Source organism: Cherax quadricarinatus, chromosome 60, assembly GCF_038502225.1.
Source record: "Cherax quadricarinatus isolate ZL_2023a chromosome 60, ASM3850222v1, whole genome shotgun sequence".
NCBI classification, from domain to species: domain Eukaryota; kingdom Metazoa; phylum Arthropoda; class Malacostraca; order Decapoda; family Parastacidae; genus Cherax; species Cherax quadricarinatus.
The window spans coordinates 2,957,861-2,972,448 of NC_091351.1; the positions used below are offsets into that span (position 1 = coordinate 2,957,861).

Here is a 14,588-nt window from a genome sequence, read left to right on the forward strand (position 1 = left end):
AAAAATAATAATAATAATATTATTATTATTATTATTTTTATTATTATCATCATCATTATTATTATTATTATTATTATTATTATTATTATTATTATTATTATTATTATTATTATTATTATTATTATTATTATTAGTATTAGTATTATTATACTAAGCCAAAAGGGTCGTGCAGCGCCATGAGTCACCTTTTTTGCACCGTTAGTAAATTTAAATTTAAAGCATGAACAAAGTGATATTGCTTTGTTAATTTGCTTGTCGGGTTTAAGGGCTGCAACAACTGGAACTAACCGCAAGTTCCGCAGACCTATTTTCGGAATTAATCGACCATAAAACCGCCAAATCTCTAAGAAAATAGGAACCCATCAAGAAGCCCATATAATGAAACAAGAATATTAAAAAAGAAAGGAGCCAGTGTCATCACAATAAATGGACGAAAACAGCGCCAACCCTCGTATCCTCTCTGGTCGCCCGCGACTGCCCGGAAGAGATTAATCAGTTTAGAACAGATCACTCACCATGCCGAACGGTTAAGTCAGTGGGAAAAAGGCATCATTCAAGACCCAGGTAGAACGGAGCGTTCACACTTCTTACCAGAGCTGGGGAAGCTGAGGAGCAACTCCTTTGAGCCTCACATTGTTTTGGCAAATCCAGAGACGCAGCTGAGTGAGTCGCTTACACGTAGCCTATAAAACATAATAGTCAAAGAAGATTCAATAGATAAATAAATACGCCATGCAACGAGAGTGGCGCTATCAACACCAAGACAATTAATTCCTCATCTGATCCAATCATTCCCACTCGTATATTTGCCTAACCAATTTTCTAAAATTAGCTAAATACTTGTCTGACTGGCGCTTCTTGGTTGGTTTGTTAGATTTAACGCCTGTCATCTGTAGTACGGGCATTATACTTGTATACTACTACTAATTAATACTTTAACTATAAAATAGTTACCAAAATAAGTTAGTATGAAATACACACAGAGACGAACGTACCTTTCGGGGAAAATACCATCGTGCTTCCGTGTTGGTAGGCAAAATTTACATTAAAGTAAACATGGTTCGCTCGATAAATTAGACACGTGTTCAAGATTTGGGTATCTTTAATGTGGAAACGCTTCGCCACACATTGGTTTCATCAGTCCATCAGTCTTAATGAGACTGATGGACAGATTACATCGTCTCCAGGCTGAGGGTCTTATTACCTCAAACTCCTTTTGATCTTCACCATTCTTCTTTGTATTGGACTGATGAAGCCACTGTGTGGCAATTCCTTTGTGATAGTAAAAATTACTTAGTACATATATCCTTTTGAGAATTGTCTTTACCATTTAAAGGATGAAGCAGATCAACATTTTTCTTTTTTAGAAAAATATGAATGCGAGATTTTCTGGGACAAGGATTGTTAAATATATTTCCCCCTGTCAGTTATGCAAGTATAGTAATAGAAGTTAAAAGTTCTTTACTTCTTCTTGAAAATAAACTACGAAAAGGTTCCATGACAACGAAAACATGTGTCATGAATTGCATAATTAGTAGAAAATGTAACAAAATTAAATAACTGTTGTTTTGTGTTAAGAATCTGGGTATAATAACAATATCATTTGACAATCTCTTTATTTACTTACTAATATTATTAATTTTTTAAGCAAAGTAACATTGAAAAAAATCCCAAATATTTCTGCTCTCGTTAGGAGAAAGTGATATTATTCTATTCACAGTTGAAGATCTTGACAATAATTTTTTTGAAGTTGGGAAGGTCATTGAAGATGCGTTCATCGTCAACACGACGATCCATTGGGTAGCCGTGTGGTCGGTTGTCAGGATACACTCCGTGGTAGCCATAGTGGATGAATTTGGAGATTCTATGTAGATTATCTACAGCTGCATCAGCCGAGCCGTCGGTCACAACCACCACCAGGTCGAATTCCAGACCTTCTGAGTTACCCTTTGGGAGCAAGAACCTGTTGGGCAGTCCTAGAGCACTCTCGTACTCATGGAGGTCGAGCTGGGAGCCAGAGGAGAGAGCTGCGTCAGCCTTCTGAATCAATGTGTGGAAACTAGGCACATCAGGGACAGTCACTGCCGATTCAGTGGACTTTCGCACGATGTGGGTCACACCAGGTCTTACTGTTGGAATATATATTTGGTATTATGTATATTAATATAAACAAGAGGTAACATACAAACATCATAGCTTGACAAACATTTTGATGCTTCGTATAATATCACTGCGATAATTTGATCTACATATCAATAATTAAAAATTATAAGCAAAACAAATTTTCATGTAAGAAATAACTTGAAAAGGAACTTACGTTTCTTCCAGAACCGGTCAAGTTCGATGGCTCTCCAGCGTCCCTCATTGAATGGGTAGACAATACCATTGTTGTCACGGTGTGGCAAAGCGAAGATGCGAACTGTTGCCAACATTTCTCTGTCGTTGTTGTTCACAACATCAATTTTGTAGGAAAAGTCCTTGTGGTTCAAACGTGATACAAGTGTAGTGATTTCTACGTCATCAATTTCGACAGTGTCGTCCACAGCATTTAGCAAACTATATTCAAAATCTTCAAAATATGTTTCTAATGTTCCATCAATGACAACATTGTCAATTTTGACGCCACTAAATTCTAACTCTTCCTTTGTGTAGGGAGTAAGACGATCCTTGTGTTCCCTGAAGATATTATCCATGTATTTATGGAGCCTGAAGAATGCTGGGTCACGGGTGGCAGTTTCAAAGTGTTCCAGTACTCCAGGAGGTAAGTCGTACTTTCCATGTGGGTCTCCCTGGCGACCAAGAACTATATGAGCTGTGTTGTGGAGTGAACCGTAATACTCGATGTTAGGACTGTATGTTGACGACTCAATTACATCACCAAGGACATCAATTCCGTGAGAATTGTTTATATCAATAGTGGATCCATCTTTGGCAGTAACATATCCATGGGCAATGGCGTCACGAATGCGGGTTTCAAGAATGACCAAGTCACGAATGCGTGCGACACCGTCGACATCTTCAAAGTGAATATTATCAGGACGAGATGGGAATTCACCTCCATACTTGTAAGTTGTGTGAGGAGCGAAGCCTTCTTTGATGGTTTCTTCCCAGTGAAGTTCATCAACGGGATCCAAGTAGTTTGACAGACGTTCAGCATCGAAACGAACAGTGAGCTGGTGATGTACCCAGAAGAAGTTTTCACCCTTGCGATTCAGATGGTGGCCTTCATTTGCATCATTCCACCAGAATGGGAACTCCAAGTGCCAAGTAACATGGTGAGTATTCAGGCCAATATCTTCACCGAAGTATGCTACACGTTGCTCTGGGTTCTTTTTACTGCCCGTGAAGTGTGATCGGAATTTACCAGGTGTCTGAGTCATCTTGGCATGATAGGCTTGCTGGATAACTTCACTGTTTGTGAACAAATGTGGGGTGACCTCGTAAAGTGGTGGAAGTACAACGTGTTTTGTGAGTGGAGAGTGCGTTACTGCTGCATACAAGGCATACACAAATTCTCCTTCATTCATGTGATTTCTGAAATAAGCGGCATTACTGATGAAAGTTTTCCAGTCCTTGCTATTTTCCAAAACATCATAGAGCATAAGTGCTTCTTCACGTTGTCGTGTGTTGAAGAGGGAGAACCAGTGTTTTTGTTTGAGGAGCCTGTGGTCCCTCAGTTCCGTCATAAGCTTGTGGACAGCGGCTCCACCGTCAGTATAGCGAGATGTGTCGGCTTCAGGGTTGAAAGTCTCACCGAGTCGCTTGAGATTACCATCACGCAGAACTTCATAAACTTTGAACAGCAGATAATTTATATCATGCTGCATCTGTGCAGTCGAAGCCCCTGAAAAAAAAGTTATTTGATTTTAGTATAAGTTAATTCTTGTACCCATTTAGATTTTTTTTAATCTCATGTGAAACTTCAGGATTCTCTGGTTCTGGTTATTTTTTACTTGATCATGGTACATGAGAACTTTCGCCTAAAATTTTGTTAATAAACCACTGCAAACACTAGTTAATTAATATGAATCCTTCTGATTTAACTAAAACCATTGCTAAAATTATCGTAGAAGAGTGGGAGCATAACGGATAATCTGAAATCCCTTTCAATTTAAGGACAGGAATTAGAATTCCATACACACCTTTCAGCCATGGTCCATTCTAGTATTAGGCCCACTCTACCACGGATCGAATCCATTCAGTTACAACCAAGTGTCTCAGCTAGCCGAATATTAGAGCTCGGGAAACTCACTCTCTACCTACATAAGAGGTTACGCTGTGACGTTGTTGACCACTAGACTACATATGACTAACAATTATGGGAAGGCAGCATGACCTGGCGAGTGTTTTCCCCAAAGATCATAGTTGAAGCTGCTGGCGTACCCAGTTTTCATGGACGGCGTGTTGTTGAATCGGTCACCACACACGTTCCTAACATGAGTGTTTGTCTACGACTTGTTTTTATCAATGCCGGCCTTTACTAGTACACTGGCATATGATCTATTTTTCAGAACACATGTGAGTTGACCCTTCCTTGTCTGAAACCTGAACTCTCCTACCTCTTTACCCGAGATAAAGTCCCTCCTTTGACCTGATGATATTCTAGAAATAACCAAAACCTCGGCTACATAATCTTCTCTGAACTGCTAGTAAATGCTAGCAGTTGTTAGGCTGGTTGTTACTTATTTGTTCTACATCTTATTACAAACTGCTTTTAAATAGAGTATTGAAATGTAAAATTCCAAGTGTTTACCTCTAGCTGCGTCGTTTTGTACATCCAAGTTGGGCCATGCGGCTGTAGCAGCAGCAAGAGCACACAGCACAAGGACCTTCATGTCGACGATGGTGAGCTCCATTCTGTCGCTCCAGGCTATATACTCCCAGCACACAGCAACTCACACCTGACAACGATGAAGTTGCCAAGGGGCTAATCTTCCCCCCCCCCTCTCATTTCTTCACCTCAGCATGCTAATCTGCTTCTTGTTCGTTGCTGGCTGTCGATGCCATCTGCTATCTTTTCTTGAGATTATTCACTCGATAATGGGCTATTCAAGTAGGCCTACTGTATTAGGAACAATTTGGAAATTCATTATTGAATTATAACAACGGCACACACTAAAAAAATTACATTCAGGGAAAATTTTTGCCCACAAATGCAATAAGTTTAACAATATAATTGTAATTTTCCTGTAATTATTTTACATGATGATAGGAGTCCTTGTGTCTTTTTTTCTGTCTCATAAACACGAGGGATGACAGGTATGTCTTGCTACGTCTATTTACACTTTGGTCACACTACACATGCATATACAAGCATATATATATATATATATATATATATATATATATATATATATATATATATATATATATATATATATATATATATATATATATATATATATATATACACACACTCCTCGGGGCCAGGAACTATGAATCGATCCCTGCAACCACAAATAGGTGAGTACACCCTCATCTGGGTTTTCTTCTGATTTCTTAATAGTTCTTGTTCATTATTTCCTCTTATCTCCATGGGGAAATGGAAAAGAATTCTTCTTCCGTACGTCATGCGTGTCGTAAGAGTCGACTAAAATGCCGGGAGCAAGGGGCTAGTAACCTCATCTCCTGTAAATTAACTTTAAAAGGGAAAAACTTTCGTTTTTCTTTTTGGGTCACCTTGTCTCGGTGGGATACGATCAGTTGATAGTAATTCTGAAGCAATATATACTAATTTTGAAGCAACTGATACCAGTTCTGAAGCAATATATACTGAGAAGCATTTAATACTAATTCTGAAGCAATGTATGTTAATTATAAAGTAATTAATACTAATTCTGAAGCAATATATATTAACCGTGAAGCAATTAATGCTAATTCTGAAACACTTTGTCTCTTACAAGAGAAAAAATTAGTTTGACGAATTTGTAAAGCGTTTTCATTAAATAATTTGACAGAAAAATGAATAATAAAATCTCCAGAACAAATGGGAAATATATCATGGATGCTCTTTTGGGGTCATATTAGAGATCAGAGTTATCCTGTTGACTGATGCTCTACTAAAACTGTCTACCCTTTTTCTGTTCTTCACAGACGCCGTCTTGTTGAAGCCTCCCTTGTACACAACTCTCCTAACATGAATCATAGTGTTAGCTTTATTACTGTTGATGCCTTCCTTTCTCATTACATTGTCAAATGCTCCAAACATCATAACGCTCATGTCTTGACCTGATTTTTTCTTCTCCTTTCCCTACCTCTTCTATTTCCTATTTTTCTTTGTCTTCCTTTGTTCTGCCTAGGTGTGCTCTGTCCTTCAGTTTTTCTTTATTCCCCTGTGGTGTTTGTCCTACGCTTGTGGGTCATTGGCTCTCCTGCAGTGCTCCTTTTTCTTGTCCTTAGACTTACTCCAGTTTTACTTCTTCTACTAATACCAATACTCCATTACTACTACTACTACTACTACTACTACCACTACTACTACTACTATTGCCTCGTTTCACTCCCCTTTCTGTTTCTTGTGCCATTACCACTACTTTCCCTACTTAATATTGCCACTACTATTTCTACTACCACTTCCATTGCTAGCGTTACCTCGATCACTACTTCTCCACTTCTTTCTTCCTCACTTTGGGTCGTCCCTGTCACCCTCCCTTATATATATTCTGGCTCCCTCACCTTTATTTGTTAATGTGACTTGTAAATGGTCCATGTTGGACCGAAACGTCGTCATAAGGTTCTCTCTCGTATGTAGGGGATATCTGTGTACTGTACAACTTCTTTTAAAACTGACGAATTGGGTACTTTAAAATTACTTCTCTAATTCCTTCAGGACAGAGAGACTGAATGCTTTAAAAATCACCAGCTTTTCATTGTCTTCTGTATATTATTCACTTGTGTATTTGACAGAATATGGCTGCTGAGCAGACGGAAGGTAACGATAATAATGAAACCAAAGTGTTGCACTTGTGTCTTACTCCTCTACCAGTTGTTACAGTATATGAGACACACTCGCCTTCTCATAAGGTAGGGGAAGGACAGCGAAGTAGACAATACTATTCGTGTCATAAAGCATTCAATTAAATTGGGTTAGATTCAGAGAACATTAATCAAACATCTACTCACGTACCTACAGATGACACTCAAATGGATACTGCAATATATTCAAGAATGATATTGAGATTCATATATAAGCAGGGCAGTACATGAGACACAGTCGATTATTACCAGTACACTGTTGATGATCCTTGCTCAATAATTTTTGTATGTATCTTCCCTAAACTAAAACTATTACTGCTACTGCTAGTGCAGTGTCATGACAGCTTAAGGGTTTCTCCTGACATCCTAACATTGAACTTCTCAGCTAATACTTAATTGATAGCCAAAATATTTTAACGAATATAATGATGAGTGACTAATGAAGGTAAAGTTAATGAAATAGCTGAATTTTATCAACAGCCGTCGTTTGAAAACATATCAGGGAATGGGTCAGCCAATAAGGTTGACTGCCAGCAGCCGCAAGTTGCTGTTGATTGATTTATTCTTCTTGGTTAACAGCTTTGAGTCAGTCAATGGTCGAGCTTTCTGCCTCATTAAAGGCAGGGAAAGGCATGGCCTAGGTCACCTAGAATATGCAGAGCCCATGGAAAAGAAAGAGGACATTGGTCGTTGTTGGTCACTGTACATCGTCGTCTCTTAAATGGTTAGCCATTAAGTGCCCAGGCTATAGCCATTAGATGTCCAAGCCATGACCACTAGGTGTCCAGGCCATGGACAAAGACCAATCCATCCCCTCCCTCTTTGGCTCAACAGTGATGTGTCATGTGAAGATAACACCTAATTATGTGCATACTGTTTAGTGGCATCAGGACGACTAGAGTTGTGTCACATGATGTTTGTAACAATGTAAGAGGTGACATTGTGTTATGTGAAACAATAGCAGTTAGACATTGATATTCAGTGTTACCTTAGTAATCAGTAGTGTGTTGCATGCGATTGCAGCAATGGTGACTAGAGAAACGTTGAGTGATGTTGCATCAGTGTTACTCTGTAGTACAGTGCATTCTGGATAAATAAAACCGCTACTAACTAAAAGGCAATTTTTTGCTCCTTCGGTCACATAGTAATATTCCTACTGAATATTTTTAACTTGACTCAAGAAATCGTAATGACACGATTGCAAATAAACCATACCCCCGGCCGGGATTGAACCCGCGGTCATAGAGTCTCAAAACTCCAGCCCGTCGCGTTAGCCACTAGACCAGCTAGCTGGTCTAGTGACTAACGCGACGGGCTGGAGTTTTGAGACTCTATGATTGTGGCTAGCTGGTCTAGTGGCTAACGCGACGGGCTGGAGTTTTAAGACTCTATAACCGCGGGTTCAATCCCGGCCAGGGGTATGGAATATTTTTAACTGTGTGTTTGAGCTTGAAATCCCCTCGCACACACCCAGGTGAACACACCTCGATGCTAGGGTCTTGAATTACAATCATACTACTGAAGAAAGTAATCCATGATATCTTCATCATCTTCATCAGTATTATCATGACCTTCCTCCTCTACATCATCCATCAGATACACAATATACACAAAACACAGAGGGGAAAAAAGGAACAGTTGCACATCCACATTTAAGAGACAAGCTGATCACTACCGCAGCTACAGTAGATCAGTTTCAGAACTTCTTGGGGTACAACCCGATCATCCTGTGGTGAAAGTACACCACAGAGTCTCAGAAGGATCGTTCTTCTCACCGTAGTTTCATTGGAGTTAGGAATGGAGATTCTTCATCTGGAGAAGCCCTCCATTTGCTTGCCTGAAAATGAGCCCTCTTGGCATTTTCATTGAATGCCTGAACAAACAGAGGTAAAGTCTTTAGTTTTGGCAAAATGTAAGTACCTTTTCATCTTACCCTTGAGAGATAAACTTTGAAGTGGATATCTGACATTGTTTATCCAGCTTCACAATTCTGACCATACCTGGAGGTTACCTGGAGGTTACCTGGAGGTTACCTGGAGGTTACCTGGAGGTTATTCCGGGGATCAACGTCCCCGCGGCCCGGTCCATGACCAGGCCTCCCGGTGGATCAGGGACTGATCAACCAGGCTGTTACTGCTGGCCGCATGCAGTTCAACGTATGAGCCACAGCCCGGCTGATCCGGCACTGACTTTAGGTATCTGTCCAGCTCTCTCTTGAAGGCAGCCAGGGGTTTATTGGCAATTCCCCTAATGCTTGATGCGAGGCTGTTGAACAGTCTTGGGCCCCGGACACTTATGGTGTTTTCCCTTAGTGTACCAATGGTGCCCCTACTTTTAATTGGGGCATTTTGCATCGCTTGCCCAGTCTTTTACTTTCGTAGGGAGTGATTTCTGTGTGCAGATTTGGGACCATTCCTTCAGGATTTTCCAAGTGTAGATTATGATATATCTCTCCCTCCTGCGTTCCAACGAGTACAAGTCAAGTGCTTCCAAGCGTTCCCAGTAGTTAAGGTGCTTGACAGAACTTATACGTGCAGTGAAGGATCTCTGTACACTCTCTAGATCTGCAATTTCACCTGCTTTGAATGGAGATGTTAATGTACAGCAGTATTCCAGCCTAGAGAGAACAAGTGATTTGAAAAGGATCATCATTGGCTTGGCATCTCTCGTTTTGAACGTTCTCATTATCCATCCTATCATTTTCTTTGCACTTGTGATCGTGGCACTGTTGTGATCCTTGAAAGTGAGATCCTCAGATATTACTACTCCCAGGTCCCTTACATTATTTTTCCGCTCTACTGTATGCCCAGAGTTTGTAGTATACTCTGTTCTAGTTATTATCTCCTCCAATTTTCCATAACAGAGTAGTTGGAATTTGTCCTCATTGAACATCATATTGTTTTCCGTTGCCCACTGGAAAAACTTTGTTTATATCTTCTTGGAGGTTAACCGCGTCCTCAGCAGTTGACAGCCTCAATACCGAGTCTCTTAGATTTTTTAATTCAATTCAGTCTTCAAAAGCCTTCTAAGTGTTATCTATGCTACAGTTACATACCACCAGCGAGTCCATGAGCTGAGAGCAGTTGTGAAGCTATGGATATGCTTATTAATTGTGGCATCTATGTTAAATGATGGATCTTCTCGGTTTCATCATCTTCAGTAACAGGTCAAAATTTCTTTTTGTGTTCTGATGTCCAAATTAGTTCCTTAGTGCTACTGACCTGTGCTTATTACACTAGTGCCTTAAAATATATTATCTTATTAACCCTATAGCAAAATTTACCTCGGGTGAAGATGGTGCTCTTTACATCGTATGTGACCCATTTAGTTAATAATTACCAATATTTCAAGGAATTTGTTTTTAACAAGAAATACCAACATATAACAAGTCATCAAAAGTCTTGGAAGTATTGTCTTTACTTTTCTCAGAAAATAAAACATGATTATAGCTTTTAAAGAATAGAGCAGGCAAATATTTTTTTTTTTTGCTCCATAAATTCAATGCAGGCTTTTACTGGATACGACATTTTCAAACTGTTTTCCTTGCCATTTATGCTGTTGTACCATTCAAAGTTAAACTTTATGAACATCTTTGTTAATTATAATTACTTAAAAAGTTCTTTTTACATTTATTGATTCAAATATTAATATTCGATATAACATTCATAACAGCTGGTGTCTTGAAATAAGTTCAAATAGAAAATACAACAATACTGAGAAACTTTAGTTACAGAATATGAGTTTTATTTACTTACTACTACTAAAATTCCAATAAAATTCCAAATTATTTTTTGCTTTCTAGTGGAGTAAATGTTTTAATACTCTCGTTCTATTTACGGTTGTAGATCTTGACAATAATTTTTTTGAAGTTGGGAAGGTCGTTGAAGATGCGCTCATCGTCAACACGACGATCCAGTGGGTAGCCGTGTGGTCGGTTGTCAGGATACACTCCGCGGTAACCATAGTGGTTGAATTCGGTGATTCTATGTAGATTATCTACAGCTGCATCAGCCGAGCCATCGGTCACAACTACCACCAGGTCGAATTCCAGACCTTCTGAGTTACCCTTTGGGAGCAAGAACCTGTTGGGCAGTCCTAGAGCACTCTCGTACTCATGGAGGTCGAGCTGGGAGCCAGAGGAGAGAGCTGCGTCAGCCTTCTGAATCAATGTGTGGAAACTAGGCACATCAGGGACAGTCACTGCCGATTCAGTGGACTTTCGCACGATGTGGGTCACACCAGGTCTTACTGTTGGAATATATATTTGGTATTATGTATATTAATATAAACAAGAGGTAACATACAAACATCATAGCTTGACAAACATTTTGATGCTTCGTATAATATCACTGCGATAATTTGATCTACATATCAATAATTAAAAATTATAAGCAAAACAAATTTTCATGTAAGAAATAATTTGAAAAGGAACTTACGTTTCTTCCAGAACCGGTCAAGTTCGATGGCTCTCCAGCGTCCCTCATTGAATGGGTAGACAATACCATTGTTGTCACGGTGTGGCAAAGCGAAGATGCGAACTGTTGCCAACATTTCTCTGTCGTTGTTGTTCACAACATCAATTTTGTAGGAAAAGTCCTTGTGGTTCAAACGTGATACAAGTGTAGTGATTTCTACGTCATCAATTTCGACAGTGTCGTCCACAGCAGTTAGCAAACTATATTCAAAATCTTCAAAATACGTTTCTAATGTTCCATCAATGACAACATTGTCAATTTTGACGCCCCTAAATTCTAACTCTTCCTTTGTGTAGGGAGTAAGACTATCCTTATGTTCCCTGAAGATATTATCCATGTATTTATGGAGCCTGAAGAATGCTGGGTCACGGGTGGCAGTTTCAAAGTGTTCCAGTACTCCAGGAGGTAAGTCGTACTTTCCATGTGGGTCTCCCTGGCGACCAAGAACTATATGAGCTGTGTTGTGGAGTGAACCGTAATACTCGATGTTAGGACTGTATGTTGACGACTCAATTACATCACCAAGGACATCAATTCCGTGAGAATTGCTTATATCAATAGTAGATCCATCTTTGGCAGTAACATATCCGTGGGCAATGGCGTCACGAATGCGGGTTTCAAGAATGACCAAGTCTCGAATGCGTGCGACACCGTCGACATCTTCAAAGTGAATATTATCAGGACGAGATGGGAATTCACCTCCATATTTGTAAGTTGTGTGAGGAGCGAAGCCTTCTTTGATGGTTTCTTCCCAGTGAAGTTCATCAACGGGATCCAAGTAGTTTGACAGACGTTCAGCATCGAAACGAACAGTGAGCTGGTGATGTACCCAGAAGAAGTTTTCACCCTTGCGATCCAGATGGTGGCCTTCATTTGCATCATTCCACCAGAATGGGAACTCCAAGTGCCAAGTAACATGGTGAGTATTCAGGCCAATATCTTCGCCGAAGTATGCTACACGTTGTTCTGGGTTCTTTTTACTGCCCGTAAAGTGTGATCGGAATTTACCAGGTGTCTGAGTCATCTTGGCTTGGTAGGCTTGCTGGATAACTTCACTGTTTGTGAACAAATGTGGGGTGACCTCGTACAGTGGTGGAAGTACAACGTGTTTGGTGAGTGAAGAGTGCGTTACTGCTGCATACAATGCATACACAAATTCTCCTTCATTCATGCGGCTTCTGAAATAAGCGGCATTGCTGATGAAAGTTTGCCAGTCCTTGCTATGTTCCAAAACATCGTAGAGCATAAGTGCTTCTTCACGTTGTCGTGTATTGAAGAGGGAGAACCAATGTTTTTGTTCCAGGAGCCTATGGTCCCTCAGCTCCGTCATAAGCTTGTGGACAGCGGCTCCACCGTCAGTATAGCGAGATGTGTCGGCTTCAGGGTTGAAAGTCTCACCGAGTCGCTTGAGGTTACTATCACGCAGAACTTCATTAACTTTGAACAGCAGGTAATTTATATCATGCTGCTTTTTTGCCGTCGAAGCACCTGAAAACAAATATATGCAATTGTATCTGAAGTTCTTAGTTGTTTATAATGAAAATTCAAAACTATTTTACCATATCTTTATCATCATATAGGTTGACTATTGGTGCATCGTGATACAAATAAATGATACTCGACTTTTCTCTAGCCTAGCATCAAGTCGGCTTCTGAAACATAATTTTTTCCGGTGTTTCTTATCCCGAAATTTTCTGAATAAATAATTCAAGGCTTAGCCTCATCTAACAAGCGTAAAGAACTCCGAGTTGTAAGCCTGTTAACTACATAATCACCGAGCGTAGCGATGATGGATGGTATCGGAATACCGACAAATTTTAGTTAAGACTCGTTAGCACTGTTTAAAGCATAAAAGTCTGAGGTATTACCTCTCTTATAAAGATATAAATTGGGCCTCTTTTGACTGTTAATCTGGAGATTTTTTTGTAAGCTCATAAAATGTTGTAATCTCATATAGTTATACGATATACTTTTCCCTTTCGAAAACTTTCTTTCCCTCTCCTTACTGATTAGGTCCACATACACAGCTGTCTTACCGTTGACCTTAGTCAAGGATTTGCTTTTGTTAATTAATATTGGAGTTTCCGAGTACTCCGTCAAATGTTCTTACCTTTCCTAACATTATTTGTCTGCTACCTCTATGCTTTAACTGACATGTATCATTGCACTTTCTCCCAAGTTCGTGGCTAAATGAAGCTTCTTCATTAAAAGTTCGAGTTATGATATTGTGTCTCCTTTTTTAGACTAAGTATCAACTATTTGTTTTGCCTCTCGATCAGAGCTGCGTGTATGTTCAGTACTGAAATACAGAATTCAGTGTCCTCACCTCCAGCTGCATCGTTCTGTACGTCCAAGTTGGGCCAGGCAGCTGCAGCAGCAGCAAGAGCACACAGCACCAGGACCTTCATGGTGGCGATGATGAACTCCGTCCTGTCTCGCTAGGCTTTATACCCCAAGGCCCCGGAAACTTACACCTGACAGTGATTAACCTAGCTACAATAGGCGCTAATCTCTCTCTCCTACCCCTCACCCCTCCAAGCTGATCTGCTTCCTAGTTCGATGTTGCTATCTCTCCTTGAGATTATCTTCAGATAGGCCCACTGTATTACTAACAACCAAGACCTGCATCTCTGAAGAAATATATTGATTCGCAAATGTAGTAAATCAATCAGGTAATCAATAAGATTCTTTTTTCACGTCTGAAAAATTATTTAAAGAAAACTCAAACGATTAAAACCTGACACATCTCTCGCCGTTGGATTCAGTATATATACAAGGCACAAACTATTTCAGAATCTATGTATGTACATCTTGGTCATATATAGTACTAAATGGGGCTACTCAGGGAATCACAAAAAGTAGTTACTGTTCTTATATACTTAAAGAAAATTCTGTCCTTTACACACAGAATATACCCGACAACATCTATATACTGAAGGTATTACGTAGCTGAGTGATCACTAGAGATGGTACTTAATTTGAAGCAAATGATTTTTTTTTCTGTGAATTTTAGGCTACTTATACTATTGAAAACTATTGTTAAGCGTTTTTATTATATAAAATATTTTGGGTACTATAACATGAAAATACCCAAACGTGCTCGACACTGACATTTATCCGTCTTAATTTAACTAACAA

At 39.5% G+C, this 14,588-nt stretch overlaps 2 protein-coding genes across 2 annotated transcripts; both read right to left on the bottom strand.

The window, feature by feature from the left end:
* Nucleotides 1-1,662: 1,662 nt before the first annotated feature.
* Nucleotides 1,663-4,881, bottom strand: LOC128694472 (hemocyanin subunit-like). The gene is made up of 3 exons (XM_053784606.2): nt 4,754-4,881; nt 2,318-3,844; nt 1,663-2,129 (listed from the first exon to the last, which is right to left on the bottom strand). Exons 1-3 carry the CDS (start codon nt 4,854-4,856, stop codon nt 1,711-1,713), a joined length of 2,049 nt encoding a protein of 682 aa, XP_053640581.1. The 5' UTR covers nt 4,857-4,881; the 3' UTR covers nt 1,663-1,710.
* A 5,707-nt stretch (nt 4,882-10,588) lies between these two features.
* Nucleotides 10,589-13,929, bottom strand: LOC128694473 (hemocyanin subunit-like). The gene is made up of 3 exons (XM_053784608.2): nt 13,777-13,929; nt 11,412-12,938; nt 10,589-11,223 (listed from the first exon to the last, which is right to left on the bottom strand). The coding sequence occupies exons 1-3, from the start codon at nt 13,856-13,858 to the stop codon at nt 10,805-10,807; spliced, it is 2,028 nt and encodes a 675-aa protein (XP_053640583.1). The 5' UTR covers nt 13,859-13,929; the 3' UTR covers nt 10,589-10,804.
* Nucleotides 13,930-14,588: the final 659 nt, after the last annotated feature.

Bases quoted from the DNA above. Each gene is read 5' to 3' on its own strand.
- LOC128694472 (XM_053784606.2), bottom strand. From the start codon at position 4,856: ATGGAGCTCACCATCGTCGACATGAAGGTCCTTGTGCTGTGTGCTCTT. The intron at 3,845-4,753 runs GTAAACACTTGG...CTTTTTTTTCAG, and splicing joins ACAAAACGACGCAGCTAGAG to GGGCTTCGACTGCACAGATG. The intron at 2,130-2,317 runs GTAAGTTCCTTT...ATATTCCAACAG, and splicing joins TGACCGGTTCTGGAAGAAAC to TAAGACCTGGTGTGACCCAC.
- LOC128694473 (XM_053784608.2), bottom strand. From the start codon at position 13,858: ATGAAGGTCCTGGTGCTGTGTGCTCTTGCTGCTGCTGCAGCTGCCTGG. The intron at 12,939-13,776 runs GTGAGGACACTG...ATTTGTTTTCAG, and splicing joins ACAGAACGATGCAGCTGGAG to GTGCTTCGACGGCAAAAAAG. The intron at 11,224-11,411 runs GTAAGTTCCTTT...ATATTCCAACAG, and splicing joins TGACCGGTTCTGGAAGAAAC to TAAGACCTGGTGTGACCCAC.